This window comes from Gallinula chloropus (genome assembly GCF_964237585.1).
Source record: "Gallinula chloropus genome assembly, chromosome: 2".
Classification (NCBI taxonomy): domain Eukaryota; kingdom Metazoa; phylum Chordata; class Aves; order Gruiformes; family Rallidae; genus Gallinula; species Gallinula chloropus.
In genome coordinates, this window is record NC_140086.1 from 25,915,661 (window position 1) to 25,931,916 (window position 16,256).

At 39.1% G+C, this 16,256-nt stretch overlaps 1 protein-coding gene across 1 annotated transcript in view; it reads right to left on the reverse strand.

The window, feature by feature from the left end:
- Positions 1-999: 999 nt before the first annotated feature.
- DPY19L4 (dpy-19 like 4) overlaps positions 1,000-16,256 on the reverse strand; it is a gene marked incomplete at its 5' end in the record, with an annotated part of 28,445 nt that continues 13,188 nt past the window's right edge. The window contains 9 exons of the mRNA XM_084280020.1: positions 1,000-1,257; positions 5,009-5,167; positions 5,480-5,612; positions 7,398-7,480; positions 10,590-10,646; positions 10,889-11,009; positions 12,113-12,232; positions 13,905-14,063; positions 15,884-15,957. Coding sequence (XP_084136146.1) covers positions 1,093-1,257; positions 5,009-5,167; positions 5,480-5,612; positions 7,398-7,480; positions 10,590-10,646; positions 10,889-11,009; positions 12,113-12,232; positions 13,905-14,063; positions 15,884-15,957 — 1,071 coding nt within the window. The 3' untranslated portion in view covers positions 1,000-1,092. The remainder of the gene's footprint in view (positions 1,258-5,008; positions 5,168-5,479; positions 5,613-7,397; positions 7,481-10,589; positions 10,647-10,888; positions 11,010-12,112; positions 12,233-13,904; positions 14,064-15,883; positions 15,958-16,256) is intronic.

Sequence of the window (16,256 nt, forward strand, 5' to 3'; positions counted from 1 at the left end):
AGCAAGATTGCAGAGACTTTCCCAAATTTTCAAACATCTCCATGTAGTTGCATAACTGATGTAAAAATAGCTATGAACAGCTGTACCATCATTTATTAATGGTGGTGACTATAGTGTTGTAAATTACCGGTACGGCACAATCTCAGTATCACTATCACACAAGTTGAATGAAATTAACATCACCCATCCTTCCCCATATGCACACACAACACCCCCCCCAACTCACACAGAGGGGGTAAAACACAAGTCTCAATAGCAAACCTACTTGTCCTGCTACACTTGTCCAAAAACAAGTATGGGATACTGCTGTATACTGGCCCATTCTGATGGCTGCTAGGACACATGTGTGTGTGTATGTATGTATGTATACACACACACACATTTAAGCATGGAAAAATCCTGAAGACAAGTCCTTTCCAAACAAGAGGTCTGACCTTGTCTCCTGACTCCTTGCCGCTAGGTCTAAGTCCAAGCACTTCCACCATCATGTCTCTACCAGTGTAGAGATCAGTGCCTTAACTTACAGAAGCATTATTTAAATAAAATCTTCCTTATTTGATTTATACAAACACTACTGCTACACCTAAGATGTATGAATGTGTGTTTGATAAACACAGAAATGTTTACAGTGGAAGACAGGGAGAATTAAAACAACAAACAACCCAAACACTTACTTGAAAAGACTCAGGATACCGATTGCTTTCTCGATAGACAATAAAAGCAACATCACTTAAATGAGCTCTTTAAATAATTTTTCTGCATTTACTGAAGTCTGCCCACATCAGCTCTCCATCACTGAAGTTAGAAATCTCATCTACATGAGGACTAAGATGATTTATAATGGGAAGGAAATGCAAAAACGTGGAAGACTGTCACACTTTGTAGAGACTGTAAAATTGTCCCATTTCCTTCAAGGGTGGTGTCTGTGTCAGTTGATCTGTAGCTCAAAGAATTCCAGTTCAGTAAAATAAAACTGTCAGTATACTGTATGTGTGCACAGATATCTGCAAAAATAACTGTCTTGATAAAAAGGAACTTTTCCAACTGAATTTCATTCACAATGAATCCTCAAAAAGCAGCTTGCATGCTTTTTCATGACTGGAAGGATATCACAGTGTTGATTCTATATACAAAGTAGGATCTATTCCAGTAGACTCGAGTAAAATAATTCACATATGGAGAATAGTTCATCTTGATTTCATGACAAAACCGCCCGTATTTTGTGTAGGAATAACTGTCGCCTTCCTCACAAACCACCTGTCAGAAAAGAAGATTATCTCAGTAAAACAGTGAAGATGAGTGGTAACAGAACACAATACTGTACGTTAAGTTTACCTCTGTATTCTGTAAGTTTCATTTATGACAGACATTTAATTCCCATGCTGTGTGATTCCAATAACCTGAAAACGTAATTCTTCTAGAATGTGTTTAAGCATCTAAAATAGCTTTGGGGAATTAATACCTTTGTCGGGATAGCAGACACTAAAACCACAGTGCTTTATTCATAGAGTAACAAATGACAGCAGGGGAAGTTACCCACGTGCCCCATTTACCCAGCACTTCCAACCTGACCTGCACATATACCACCTGTGGCCAAGTCTGACATACCTAATAAAGCCTGAGGACACGTACACGTACCGCCCTGTGAATTCCAACCAACTGACTTGGAAGCGAATTGCGTGTGTGTTTTATCATCGACTGCTTGATATTCTTGAGTATTTGCTACTCTGACAGCACAAGTTTATATGGATTTAAAAAAAGGTGGTAGGGCAAGTTCAGGGTGGAGGGGAAGAAATAAATGTTGGTGGCTGCCAAATACAAAGATATTTCCCCTGAGATCCAGTCCCTCAGCAACAAGACTGCTGAAATCTGTCTCGCCCTATCAATAATCATATGCTCTCCACAAGTGTCAGAAACAAGATAACAGACCAGAACTGTAGGACTTAGGCCAAGAGAGAAAGTAATACTTACCTTCTTAGGCACAGCAATTTGAAAAACACATCCATAGACCTGTCAACAGCGTAACAGCCTGTCCATTGCCTCACTCTGGGAACAGGTAAATGCTGCAGCCTCCAGCTACATATGCATTAGCTTCCACTAGCTTGGAAAGCCTTGATAATTTTTCAATATGACTTGGACAAGTTTTGTTAGCAAGAAGACTGAGTTTTGTTTCAAAGCTTCCTGAGACAACACTCTATAAACTTTCAGGAACAAACTATACCAACTGTCTGAAAAAAACCCAGAAACTTTATTCCTGTTGGCCATTCCAAAATTCTTTCTACAACTAGCACTTTTCATCCAACCCACTATGGACTCAGCCACTGACAGGAAGCATAACTGATGTTCATTACTAGCCAGCCACTCTTCTAAAAACATTGAAGAGTCAGTTGTGTATGCACATACCAGTTGTTTTGTTACACATTTAGATGATAGACATTCACAAACTCTCATAATGAGCCTTCTTTTCCCCTTCATAATCTATATAAATCACTATAAACAGGATAACCCTTGTCACTCTGACAATCTTAATTATACAAAAGCAATAAATGAATGGTTTTGTGTACCGACAGTGTATGGCATTTATCAAAGACAGGTTCCATGCACTGGGTACTGTCTTTCAATGTTTTTTTCCTCCCCTTTGACTGAAGTAAGTGTTCTTTAGGAAGAAATGCTTAATAACTGGTGTTGCAGAATTAAAGGAGGAAGACATTTATTCTGGTATGTGAATCAAACTAAAACTTAAAAACCTGATGGCAAAACTGTGCTGCTGAAGTTAGGATGAGATCAGGATTATTTATGAGAGAGAAGTATGCAGGAAGCATGGAGATGAGAGATACAGGAGTGGAGATACAGGAATGGAAACCTGGAATCGGGTAATTATTTCAGCGGACTTCCTAAGTGTGAAGAGGGAACAGGAACTGATTAATGTAAAAACAGATCTGAGAAGAAACTGAAAGATCACGTGTGCTGGTTATCAATAAGGGAGCTTATTCACACCCTCTGTTACAGTACAGTGTACCAGCTATAACATGGAATAATCATGGTGTACATCATTTTAGCAGCAAGGCAAAAAAACCTATAGATTTCAGGAATGGTAAGGAAGTGAATAGGAAAACAGAGACAATATTGTCTGTGGATAAACTGGCCATGAAACTTACACGTGCAACTATCACGAGGTAGACTCCTTGGGAAATGAAAGAGTAACCCCTAAAAACATACCACCCCTATAACTACTCCCCCAAATGCAAGCAAATACAGAAATGAAATGCTTGCATTACAAGTTATTTTGAAGTGTGTATTACCAAAATTTGAGCTTACAAAATACTCAACACAGATGAACAGCTTGGATTTTTCCCCAAGAATGGAATGTAAATCTATATGAAAGAAACATATGTATCCTTCCCATTAAAAAAACAAAGGCAAAAAAACCCCACCAAACCCCACAATCAAACCAAGGACTGACTTGGTATTGTCAATACACCACAGGCTGAAATGTCAAAGCAAGTTCTTTTTCTTAGTCAGGAAACCTACTAAATGAAGCTAACCTGTGATTCTTTACAAGTAACTGGTTACTCCTCCTCCCCTGTTGATCTGAGAAGAAGGAACCAAACCCTAAGTGAGTTCACAGCCACTCCTGCCTTTACAAAGTCATAACTTTTGCTGGGTTATAGAATCACAGAATGTGTTAGGTTAGCCCACCCTCCCTGCAGTAAGCAGGGACATCTTCACTGGATCGGGTCGCTCAGAGCCCCACCAAGCCTGACTTTGAGTATCTCCAGGGATGGGCCTCCACTACCTCTCTGGCAGCGTATTCCAGTGATCTACCACCCTGAACAAGTGGTAATGAGATCACATTATAAACTCCATCCCACTCAGCAGCAAGAAGGAATCAGCTATCAGCATTCAGAAGAGAATGAAAAAGATTGAAGCAGATTTCATGGGTATCTTAACTCTAGTTTATTCAATCTATCTTTCTGCTGGCTGTGGCTTAAACCATTGGAATGACAACACATCTGCAGGGCCGAACCAAATAGACCTGTAACCTCTTCAGCAGCAAACAGGCTGTACTGAATTGAATGGGAGGCTGGTCCTCATCCCAGGTAGTTTTAGATTTGAAATTTTAAATCTAAATTTAAATTAGAATATTTTGAATTTTAAAATTTTATCTTTAAAAGCTTGTAAAGAAAGTCCTCTGAGACAGGGCTTTACACCTCTCCAGGCGTTAAGAGTCTTAGACATTTACAGATAGTTAAATGATATTTCATGACTGTCAGAAAAGCAGAACAGCCAGATAATAATGTAGTAGGAGGGATTAGGACAGTTGAAGATTAATATAGGCAAGTTTACAGGTGTATAAGAAACAGACATGAGAAAACTTCTAAAATTGATGCGTTATTGTCTCGATGCCAATTACAATCAGAAAAATAAGACGAGTACTGTAAGAATGTTTATTTTAAAATGAATTTTCTATGTATTTATAGAATCCCAGATTGGTTTGGGTTGAAAGGGCCTCAAAACCCATCTAGTTCCAACCCCCTGACATGGGCAGGGACACCCTCCACTAGGCCAGGTTGGCCAAAGCTCCATCCAACCTGGCCTTGGACACTGCCAGGGAGGGGGCAGCCACAGCTTCTCTGGGAAACTTGTGCCAGGGCCTCATCACTCTGAAAGAAGAATTTTTTCCTTATATCTAACCTAAATCTAGCCTCTCTTAGCTTAAAGCCATGACCCCTTGTCCTTGAGTGTTGTTGCAAACAGTCTCTCTCCAGCTTTCCTGTAAACTCCTTCAGTTACTTGAAGGCTGCAATAAGGTCTTCATGGAGCCTTCTCTTCCCCAGGCCAGCTCTCTCAGCCTACCCACCTAGCAAAGGTACTCTGGCCCTCTGATCATCTTTGTGGCCCTCCTCTGGACTTGCTCCAACAGCCCCATGTCCTTCTTGTACTGGAGACCCCTGAGCTGGACACAGTACAGCATTCATTCATCCGTTTTTTTCTTACTGTTACTTACATGACCATTAGCAATATCCAATAGATCTTTAACTCTACATCCTCTTACAGGTCCCACTTCATTGCAAATTGAATCTTCAATAATCAGAAAATTGGCTTTGTAAGATGTGAGTATCTTATAGATATCCTCTGCTGATCTCTTCGAATAGATCTGATAAATCTATAAATTAAGAAAACATGTTCATGCCATGCAAAAATCAGTGGTAAGTTAAATACTTGGGGCTTGTGGTATGTGGAATGCTGCTTACGTGTAGCGGGAGTGGCACCAAACAAATAATTTGCACTGCCAGGTGGCCTGGGGGCTATGCAATGTAAAGGTGTGGGCCAAGGGGAATGTTACACAGCCATCTTCTCTGGAGCATTAACCTTTGCAGCAATCCCACACATCTCAATCAGGCACTTGAGGCTTACAGGAAGGAACAGTCCATAAATCACTGTTAATACACATACATTTCTGGAATTGAATACTCACATTTTCATTTCTTTTAAGAAGATCATCATCATTATATAAAGGCAAGCTTGACACCATCCAGCCAGTACAAAGCTTAATCACACCCATTAACTGTGGGCTGCCAGCAAACACAGCAGCCACAGGGGCCTGTCGTCTGCAAGAGAAACATCAACATACACATCTGAGGACAGGATGCCTTTCTCAAAACTGTGCTTAAACACTGAGTGAAGCTTCTAAGGTGCTTTTATGGCATGAATTAGCATGCATGAAGGTATCATTGGGGGTCTAATTACAGCTGGTGTTAATGCTGCAGTGGCAGTAGTTTCCCTGCCAGGAAAAGCTCAGTCAGACCTGCAGCAATAAGGAATTTGGAAGGAAGGACTTCTGCTGGGGCAAGGGCTGACGTGCATTCTCCCCTCCTTGCAATCCAAGGAGTATCATTCAGATTGGTTGTGGAATGGATCAAACTATTGCTTTTTTGAATGGTTGCTGATTTGTGACGTAACAAGCCTAGGAGGGAGGGTAGGTAAAAGAAGGAACAACATAGTGTTATCTTGTAAGGGAAAGATTTATGATTACTTTCATTTGATCTCTACAACCATGTATTTAAACATCTACAAGTAAGCAGTGTAATGATATAGAATGGTGTCTACAGTAATTATGTTCCTGGGTTCAGTTTCATCTTTTGACTATTTGTACTCCTGCATTTGTGAAAGAAAACAGTCATTGTCACACTTTATTACAGACTTTGGGGAACTTTTCCTGCTGAGAAAATTCAAAACATATTCATTTTATCAGAGAGAAAATTTTAAGAAAATACATCATAATAATGACATTCAATTAAAATTCCAATATGGATATCTATATATATCCTTAAGGAAAAAAAAAATCCTTATTTTCATTAAAAATATGAACAGCTGCTACAAATAAGGGTAATCAAATTGCTCTTAGCTCAGTGCAATTCACCATGATTAATTATGTACTTGAAGTGTGATATATGCAGACTAATGTAAATGCTGTTAGGTACTTGGCGTTATCCTACTTGCTGTCTTGAAGAGCTACAGCACTGGCAAACAACATACACTGCTATTAACAGAAAGAAGAAATTGGCTGGAACACCGCAATTACCAGCCCTGTCTTTTCTGAAGATGAACAGGTTGACATTAAGGACTATATAAATACAGAAAATAATATTAAAAAAACACAGTTAAAGGTAAGGAAGTTATCTGAACACATGGGGTCTAACTTTCAGAGAAGTGCAGCTCCTACTGAGATAGTTCAAAGTTAGACTGAGTGAGGCCAGAACCCAGTTCTGAAGCTTTTGGTGAGAAGAAAAACACACCTGTGAAAACAACCTGACTCAGTGTTAGCTATGTATATGGCTCAGCATGAACTAAACAACTCGGGTCAGTGTTTGCTATGTCCTGCCTAGCCAGTCAAAGAAGAACCTTTCCAGCCTTCTGGTCAAAGGGGAAAGTTTGAATCACACATGTTTATGCTACACACTTCTTGACTGAAGTCTAAATCCTCACACCCAGGTATTTCATTTTGCTGGCTCACATACAGAGAAATGTCTCTGTTTCTGTCCCTCATGGGATTAGATTCAACATGAATCCTCTAATCTACTGAGAAGTTAGTGTGTGAGGAGCCAAGGCCTAAGATGTCCACTTCCATTTGGAAACTAGCTCTAGTAATAATATTAAACGTGATTTGCTTGCTTGTTTTGTCATCTTCTTCTCTTGTAATTGATAAATACTTGCTTCTTTTCACAGGAATAATACCAAACTTTAAATATACATTTCTCCTCCCATCTCCCCCTACATTGCATAATGATTCAGCAAGGGAAAACTCAGATTCACAGAGTTAGATCCACAAAATGCTGAGATAAAAATACCCTGACATAAAGAAGTAAAATAGAAATGCAAGACTTCATACTTACTTTATCCATGTCATGAGTTCTACTGTATCGGGATCATAGAATTCTTGTAGTTCTGAAAGTTCTGTCATTATCCTAGGGAAAAACTAATGGAAATACATTTTTGGTTACTTACAGTTAAAAAACTATAGCGCATATCATTACATTAATGCCTTAATACAACAGAAGCAGGTTTCATCTGAGTTTTCCTTCCTGATTGGTATTTTTATTTGAATATTGAATAGTTGGCAAAACACAGTATTTATACTTACCTGACACAAGGAGACCTTATCCAAAATAAGTACATTAAACAGAAGTTGTAATCTCTTTCTATTTTATTAGAATACTTAGCGTTTTAAAAACAGGAGGAAAAAAATCCCCAACTATATGGCAACAGCATTGATCAACTTTAACTGGCCTTAAATGCCTCAAAATCAGAGTTCAGGTTTCCACAGGCAAATGCATACAAATACGGCCACTGAACCAAGGTGACAAATGTCTCATGGTAAACCCGCCTGACCAGGGGGGATTGGACCACTGTGTCTTGATGTAAAGGTGCTGTGCAAGCAGGAAAGGAGAGAAGGAATTTCCTGGATGAGCATTATGTGGGTGGGCTTCACTCTGACTTTTACTTCAATCGCTGCAGTGAAGAAAGTATACTAGACTGTATGAAGCAGGGTATCTAAGTCTATGCTCTTGAAAAAACATTTTGGGAAAATATTGGGATTCTGGGTAGTCAGACCAGCCCAGACTGCAAGCTTGCAACACAGCTTCCCGACCCTGTTGGGTTTGGGAGTGAAGGAACAACAGGTCCTTTATTAAGAAAAGCAACTCTAGCATCACAGAATAATTTAGATTGGAAAAGACCCCTAAGATCTCAGGGTTCAGCTGTTAACCTCACACTGCCAAGTCCGACCACAAAACCACATCCCTAGCATCACATCTACACATCTTTTAAATACTTCCAGGAACTGTGACTACACCACTTCCGTGGGCAGCCTGTACCAGTGACTGATAAGGCTTTTGGTTAAGACATTTTTCCCAACATCCCATCAAAACGTCTCCTGGTGCAATGAAGCCACTTCCTCTTGTCCCACTGCTCGTTACTTGGGAGAAGAGACCAACCTCCACCTAGCTACAAACACCTTTTAGATATCTGTATGGATGTCTCCCATCAGCCTCCTATTCTCCAGGCTAAACAGCCCTAATTCCTTCAGCTGCTTCTTATAAAACTGGTGGTCCAGACCTTTCTCCAGCTTCGTCACCCTTCTCTGGACCTGCTCCAGCATCTCAACATTTTTCTTGTAGTGAGTGAGCCAAAACTGAACACCGTATTCAAGGTGCAGTCTCACCAGAGCTGAGTACAGGGGGACAATCACTGCCCTAGTCCTGATGGCCACACAATTTCTGATACAAGCCAGAATGCTGTTGGCCTTTTTGGCCACCTGGGCACACTGCTGGCTGATATTGAGCCATTTTTTTAAGTTCTAGAGCCATTTTGAACATTTATCTGAAGAAGGCACGACTAGAAGCTGGCCAGCCTTGAAGGGCTGGAGCATGTTCCCCCTGCTGTAAATGCTAAATGAAAGCTACTGGATGCCAGCTCTGTTTGAAAGGGAAAACATTTGCAGGATAAGCAGTCTAAAGGGACAACTTACTTCCAGGAAGCCATAGTTGAGTGACAGCTGGAAATGGGAGCCTGCTTTTAACTGAGGAGTTTCCACCCCCCATTACCTGAACAGTTCAGCTGTCAAGCAATAGCAATCTACAACCAGACATGTTAGGGTGGCAGAAGAACAGCTGCCATCTGTTCATATCAGGGCTGAAGGCTGTAGCAGTGTTGTTACACATATGCCTGAACTGTCCCTGGAACAGAAGACAACAGAAAGAGGAACCGCTACTGCCACCTCAAGGAGAACCAGCTTCACTTATCCATCAGAGCCCTCAGAAAAATCTAGTGAGATGAGGAACCATGCCAGACTGAGACTGAGGGGGCAGCCAAGCAGAAAGATGCTGAGCTGCACACTCAGCCATTTATAGCCACGGTAACAGATTAAGAGCCTCAAGGCATTTGCACAGTCCTGTTACTATTAATCAAAGTTTCCAAGCTCAGGGATGAGTTATGAAACTGGAGTGCAAACTGTTCACCACTGCTTAAAAGCAAAAGCTGGATCTGCAATGGATGAAGCCCTCTAGAGCCCAAACCCCCACAATGCGTTTATAAAAGGATAATCTGAAAAAGAGTTATTTGTTCAACTAAGCTAGTTTCCACTGTTGTAATAGATTTCATAACTCTTTTGAGAAACTGTAGCTTTTTGTGGGTTTTTTTCCAGGGGAATATCTATTGCTCTGGCAGAAGTGTAGAGAGTCAAATTACACTGCAACCAACATTTCTATTATAAGATAGACATTAGAAAATCTGTTAAGACACTTTTGGTCAAGACTGACTTTTATATCTGAATGCTTTTTAAAAAATATTTATTTCAATTCTTACAAAACTTACTTGAATTCTTATAAACCTAATCAAACTATTTTGAAGCTTTGTCAGTACAGTAGAGGCTTATACTGTATAGGATATTTCCCTTATTTTTTGCACTTACGGAAGCTTATAAAATAACTTCCAAATACTCTTCCCTCTCCAGTCTGCCTGTGACTTGCAATAAAGAACTAAGTATTTATTTCAAACATGGAAACACCTGTAACTTTTCTTTCCTGTATCACAGTACCTCTACACACCACTCTCTACAAAGGAGTTAACTCCATTGTAATTTGATGGGAGCTTTTCAAACAAGTTATTTGCTTGTGGCTTCCCATGATTTTATTTCCACCTAACCTCCCTCCCTAGCACTAACACCAAGATTGGGGCAACAGAGTCCTCGACATCCCGAGTCTTTATTTGGAAGTATTTTCTTTGTTGAGTCAGTTTATACAACCAAAGCATAATAGCTGAATGTAATAAATTCTTCATTTCAAATTAAACACTTCTTAATTACAATAAGCAGTCACTAACAAATTATATTATCAAATACCTCACACTGAAAAATAAACATCTTTGTTTAAAAAAAAACCCACCAAAATGTAATACATTTTCAGTGGATGCCAGCTTTGATTTCCTACATGCATTTAATTTCACCAAGTATATGTCATATTTGCTCATCGTTTTGACTCATATTGTGCCTACATACAAAACAAAACCCACAAAGGTGCTTTTCTTACCTCTTTCCACAAGCTGAATCCAATTATTGTGGGAACTGCCATACTCAGAATCAGAGCCTAGAAAATATGTATTAGAAGAAATGGATTATGGACCATTCTCTGTCCTCCATCGTTGGACTAGCTGCTGATTCTGTTTGTACAGTAGGCTGCATTTATGCCTGAAACCTCAGAGTGGCAGTAGGTGAAACTGAGGTTTTCTACCAGGCAAAAACTGTCTGCAAACAATAATTTCCCTAATTTAGGCAAAGAATAATGGAAGAACTTCCTAGACCCAGAATAGGTTGGCAGCAGCAACTCACCAGCAGTATTGGATGCACAGCTTTCAGTCGGAGCCACTTGAAAAGTGTCATCCACAGTTCAGGAGAGCACACACCAAATGCAGCAAGCATGCAAACATAAGGTGTCCACAGATATTTCATTCTGAAAGACATTGCAATAACTCAGTTGGGACTCTGTGCATGGCTCTGTATTCAAGCTATTTATAAAAACATTCAGATTTTTTTTTCACATGTCAAACACAGTCTGGATGTTCAAGCAATCTGAGATAAATTTGATGGCACTGAAGGGTAAACCAAGGAAATCTCTAGCAGAAGAGCAGGCACCTGATTTATCTGCTGCAAGATGTAGGAGCAAGATCCAAGGTCAAAGATGACAAAATCCTTCACAGAGTTCAGGGGAGGATGAAAGAAAAACAAAGAGACTAGTAAAGTCACTTGGCTGTTGCGGTTTTCCAGCCAAGCAAGGATAAAAAGCAGCTATTCAGCAAAGCTGTACAGACACTGTACTATAAGGGAGTTCCTGAAGAAAGGAAAGGAAAATATTTAATAAACAATTTATGATTTGCTGCTATTGTCTGCCTCTTAAGGATAGACTAGTCAAGCTAAGACAACTACATGGTAACAGCAGTCTGCTCACTTTTAACAGATTTTGAATATTCAGATTTTATGATCATGAGCATAATGAAAACACAAGTCTGCCACCTTCAAGGTGATTTAACCAAGAGCCAAGATGAGAACAATAATGTTTTCTAAAACTTCGCTTCTGCAGCTTAAAGGATTAAACAAACCTTTGAAGAGTTTTGCTACTGCTTTAACATGTCAAACAAAGGTATACTTCATGTTAGCCTAGACACTAGCAGATGGATAAATCTTCCATGTCCAAATACTTCAATACACTGTTCACCAAAACACTACACAAGATCTTGCTAGAATACAGTATTAAAAGAATTACAGCACAGTTCTACGTTTAAATACCATAAAGGGATTAAATTTTGCTTCAATTAATGTCTCAGATCTTGACTGCATTAAAAGCTTGGAACACACATTAGAGACCAAGCACAATTCATCATATACCTGTAGCCAATTCATAGGCAAAACGACCTTTGCTCTCTCCCTTACTAACTAGAGCCACTACAGGCAAAAAACGTTTCTGAAAAGGAGTGAGTTTCAAAGAGATGAATGGTGTGTCACGTCCACTCAGGAGCTCTGTTGCTTTCAAAAGAGATACATCAAAATCAGACTTACCCTTCCAAACACATCGCTAGACAACCAAGTAAAATTGTGTGAATTACATGATAAACTATTTCTGGCCTCTCTCCAATTCGACCATCCTCAAGTTTAATTGCCTCTTTCAGTGGTTCACCACTGCAGTTGGAGAAAATGAGACATCACTTAATTCAGACATTATCTCAAGCAAAGGTGCCAATAAAAATACTTCTATGACGTCAGCAGTACACTGAGATCATCCTGTTGTCACATCACACAATGCTGTACTGCTCATTTGGTTATTGTACTTCATCAGTGATCTATCCATATCTGCTGTCTCTTGTTTTAGACTGCAGCCTGTCTGAAGCAATGGCTGTGAATTAATGCAATGGGATCACTGCCTATGACTATAAATCCTATTTTAAGCTAATTCAGCAACAAGAGACACCCTCATTTACGAGTGTGCACACTCTGCACACATTTAGATGAAGCACGCTGTACATGCATTCCAAGTAAGTTAACTTGGTGAAGAATTATGGTTATCTCTAGGTGATAATTGTGTATGGAATGTATATACCACCTTATGCAGGTAAGATAACAAAAAAGCCCATGTTTTATTCACATTGTTATAAATCCTAGTAATACATTATAAATAAAAATCATAATCAAAATCTTGCAACAAATGCTTTTCTAGAAACAAGACAGCAAGACACACAATAGATAACATGATGTGATTTCCAGTTAGAATTATATAATAAGCTTCCTCACATCAAATGGAAAAATATTTGAGATTTGGTTTTCTAAATATTGAAGCAGTTAATAAAGTGGAAGATGGTTCATTTTAAGCTTTTCTTCAAAAAGCTGTTGGACATACTGGAGTCACTGCTTATTACAATGTAATAAATAGCTATTTCAACCACTAGCAAAAAATTTGTTTCACTGTTTTGATTATATTATCACACATCCAACCTGTCAAACATTTTATTTTATTTACAGCAATATAATCTTTATCTAATAGAAGTTTTGTTCCTTGAAAAAAAAAAGTATTGATTTTTGCTGCAGACAAGTGACAAAACCTTAGCTAATGCCTAAGCAGTTACACCATTCATCTTTTACCAGGAAGAGATCATTTCCTAGTCACTGACTTTCCAAGATAAGTTAGAGGAGGATCTACAGTGTTGCTATTCTTAGCCTGTAAACATACAGCTCCACTACCCCTTTTCTCAAGGGAACTGTGCATCACTGTGAAACTAAAATAATTGAGTCAGTTTTACTTCAGCTCTGTTCTGAGCAAAGGCTGATGGACCTTATCACAGTAAACAAGAGTTTAAAAAAAACAAACCAAACAAACAAAAACCCCAAACCAACAACGTAGCATTAGAAATCTGAAATCCACTCAGCTCCACCTAGCTCATCCTTCACAGTACATACACTTGGGAAAAAATCCAAAACAGAGAAAAATTCTGTAGCAACAATCACTTAACTTCGCTGTTGGAAGGGGAAAACAAGACAAAACATCTTTTTCCCTTGCAATGAGAAGAGACATAAACATATCATAAAACAGTAGCCAGCATTCTATAAGAATTGCATCCATGGGGAAAAAACCCAAAACCCACAACAATGACAAACAACTTCCTGATTTGACTAGAGGGATGCTCAAGAAGCCTGTCACTAAAAGCCTTTTCTTTAGGAGCCTCTGGTGGACTTTCTCCCTGGTGCTCACACTCTGGCAAGCTCAACAGTGCAACACACTTTGGAGTAACAAACCCCATGACCTTCATGAACCTCTTATTTTTAACTTCTGACTTTTCAGTATAAATAAGTTACTTACCAAATTCTCCTAAAAATGACCTGAGTTACAGAAAAAAGGCATATAATTAATACTAAAATATAGAAAGGCAACAGTGATGACTGTGTTAGTCGCAAAAAAAAGTCTTGGGAGGGTGCCTGCAGAGATTCTTGACAAAGGAGCCAATTCATTGTAAAATTCCTAGTAAGGCAAAAACATCCCATTAAAACCAACAACGACACCCCAGAGATTAGAAAAAAACTCCCAACCACCACCACAGCACACAACCAATCACAGTTTAACCTACATATGTGATAGGAAAATACTTGAAATTCATCTTTGAAAAGTTATCTTTTTATCACTGGAAACAACTTTGTTTAGAGGATCTGTCAGAAGCTTATCTTCCAAAAAAGAATCTGTGGTCTGGAGACCAGACTACAGCTCTTTCATATGACAAAAACCCAACCTCCCACATAACTCCATTATAGGGACCACAAAGCACTTCATTGTCAGAGTGGATTAAGATTTTAGAGATACTGATGCAGGAAGGTATGCTTGTCCTCATTCCAGACAGGAAGATGAAGAAGGGAAGGTGGTCATCTGAGATCACAAACAAGCTGCCAAGAATAGAATCCTCAATGCTGAAATTCTAGTTCTGTAGCTGAACCCACTTGATCATTCTTCTTTCTCAATTAACAGGCAGAAAGATTCTATACTCAGCCAAGAAGCACTTTCAGTGTGTATTCTCAACTGGAATTGGTGCAGCATGTGATGCCGTGAATGCATTCCCGTCTGATTTTGTTCCGCTTTCCTCCCTCTTTTCTTTTTCATTCCCCCAAAGGAAGATGAGAGAACTGAACCACTTTCAATTAGACAGAATCAGTCTAAAGATTAACTGCTGGGCATGTCCAAACTGGCCTTAAAAGACAGATCTTGAAGCTCTTGTGCTGCAAATCGTAATTTCAACCTACAGCTACACAATTTTTCTGAGCGTAGTTGCACCCAGTTTGTCTCAATCACTGGCTTCACTGCAGAGTTCAACAGCCTGGGAAGTAACATGCCACAAGTGCCCGAGGGGAAAGAAGAAAATCCATAATACCTGGTAGCTGAATAAACTGAAATCCTGACCAGAAGCTGTCCTTTCTTTTCTTCCAAAACACTGAAGAACATGCATGTATGCATCTTAGTCCACGTCATTACACCTTGTCTTCCAAAAATTCCCCAACAGTTTAATGATGTGTGATGCCATTTTCCACTGCTTCCCTTGAAAGGCTGTGAGGTAGTTTTGTGAGACAGATATGGTCCCCAGGAGAGAGTCCCAGTTCCCTGAACTGCAAGCTTGGGCCTGGAGGTGTCTCAGTCCTTATCAATACTCCATTTGAAGTGTCCCAGAAAATCTGTAGCTGTGATGTCTTTATGTAGACAAACATTCAACTCTCATACAGATGCAAAGTTTTCTTTAGAATCGAAACAGTTCCCTCTGACTTTTAAGTTGTGCCTTGGCCTAATGTCTTCCAAAACTCAGAGGTTTGCTTTGTTGTTTTGGTTTTTTTTTCTATGGCAGGGTGTTATTCTTACAAAAACTAAAATTAAAACCCCATACCTCAACCCTATCTTGAGATAGTATCAATATTTCATGACTCTCTTCAGAGCCCTTTCTTTGCCAACCTATAAAAGTACCACCACCTTTACCCTATTATATTTGCTTTCAAGTCTTGTTAGAAACAGTAGACAGGGTACAGAAAGTTTTAGGTTTTCAACATCAAAAGACAACAAAAATGTATGAAATGCTTTCATCCCAAAGGGATGAAAAATATTGAGGTGCCTCAGAAACCTCAAAATCCTAAGTAAATTCTCTAAGTCCATCTTTTTAAAATTCAATCTTGAAACTAGGTGACCAATAGAAACTGTTTTCCTAACTCCTCTATAAAATTCTCACAAGCCACTGAAATACTATACTTCTCTGGACAGTTTCATAAGTTTGGATATCTTAGAAGGTGTAAAGAGTTAAAAAAACTTACTTAGTTGTGTTTAAACCAAGTTTTACTTCAATGAACTTCAGCAAATGCTCATTTTCTTTATGAGGAACAAACATCTGAAAATTAATTAAATTAATTTAGCAGAGAAAAATCTTACCAGGTGCTGAAGCAACTTCCATGTAGTCACTTCATTCAGATTACAAAATGGCAGGGAACAATCAACTATTCGAGATTAAGTTAAAACTAACAAATTAGTTTAAGTGTGTCAATTAAGGTACCAGTATAGTATTGTAAATCTTCACTTAAATGAATATATCTTGTGGGTTTCCTTAAGATTATCATTCCCTTAATTTCATTCATGTACCCACACGGGAAGCCAAGTGAAGAGCTGTTAACAAGTTGTCAAGACTACCAA